The sequence below is a fragment of the Plectropomus leopardus genome, unplaced genomic scaffold, assembly GCF_008729295.1.
Source record: "Plectropomus leopardus isolate mb unplaced genomic scaffold, YSFRI_Pleo_2.0 unplaced_scaffold88515, whole genome shotgun sequence".
Taxonomy (NCBI): domain Eukaryota; kingdom Metazoa; phylum Chordata; class Actinopteri; order Perciformes; family Serranidae; genus Plectropomus; species Plectropomus leopardus.
Window position 1 is genome coordinate 1 of NW_024697588.1, and position 690 is coordinate 690.

At 57.0% G+C, this 690-nt stretch overlaps 1 protein-coding gene across 1 annotated transcript; it reads right to left on the reverse strand.

Moving 5' to 3' along the window:
- Window positions 1-69: 69 nt before the first annotated feature.
- Window positions 70-684, reverse strand: LOC121940497 (tubulin alpha chain). Its single transcript, XM_042483268.1, has one exon. The coding sequence runs from the start codon at window positions 655-657 to the stop codon at window positions 211-213; it is 447 nt and encodes a 148-aa protein (XP_042339202.1). The 5' UTR covers window positions 658-684; the 3' UTR covers window positions 70-210.
- Between the last annotated feature and the right edge of the window lie 6 nt (window positions 685-690).

Here is a 690-nt window from a genome sequence, read left to right on the forward strand (position 1 = left end):
ACCAGTTACCACGGAAACCCTGTAAAATGAAAATGTGCCGCGCTCTGAAGTAAACACCGGACAAAATGCTGAGTTTATTTTCGTTTATTTGTTGCATGGTTTAAAATGAGGCGGGACTCTCGCAGCTCACTGGAATGTGCAGAATTTTGGGAATGAGTCCAGGATAGCGTTTGCATTTCTCTGACGGAGCCACGGCGAGCGACGGGTCACCTAATACTCCTCGCCTTCGTCGTCCTCCCCGATGCTGTCGGTGCCCACCTCTTCGTAATCCTTCTCCAGGGCAGCCATGTCCTCTCTGGCCTCGGAGAACTCGCCCTCCTCCATCCCCTCTCCCACGTACCAGTGGACGAAGGCCCTCTTGGCGTACATCAGGTCGAACTTGTGGTCGAGTCGAGCCCAGGCCTCGGCGATGGCGGTGGTGTTGCTCAGCATGCAGACGGCCCTCTGCACCTTGGCCAGGTCTCCTCCAGGAACCACGGTGGGCGGCTGGTAGTTGATGCCCACCTTGAAGCCGGTGGGACACCAGTCCACGAACTGGATGGTGCGCTTGGTTTTGATGGTGGCGATGGCCGAGTTGACGTCTTTGGGCACCACGTCGCCACGGTACAGGAGGCAGCAGGCCATGTATTTGCCGTGGCGAGGGTCACATTTCACCATCTGATTGGCCGGTTCAAAGCAGGCGTTGGTGAT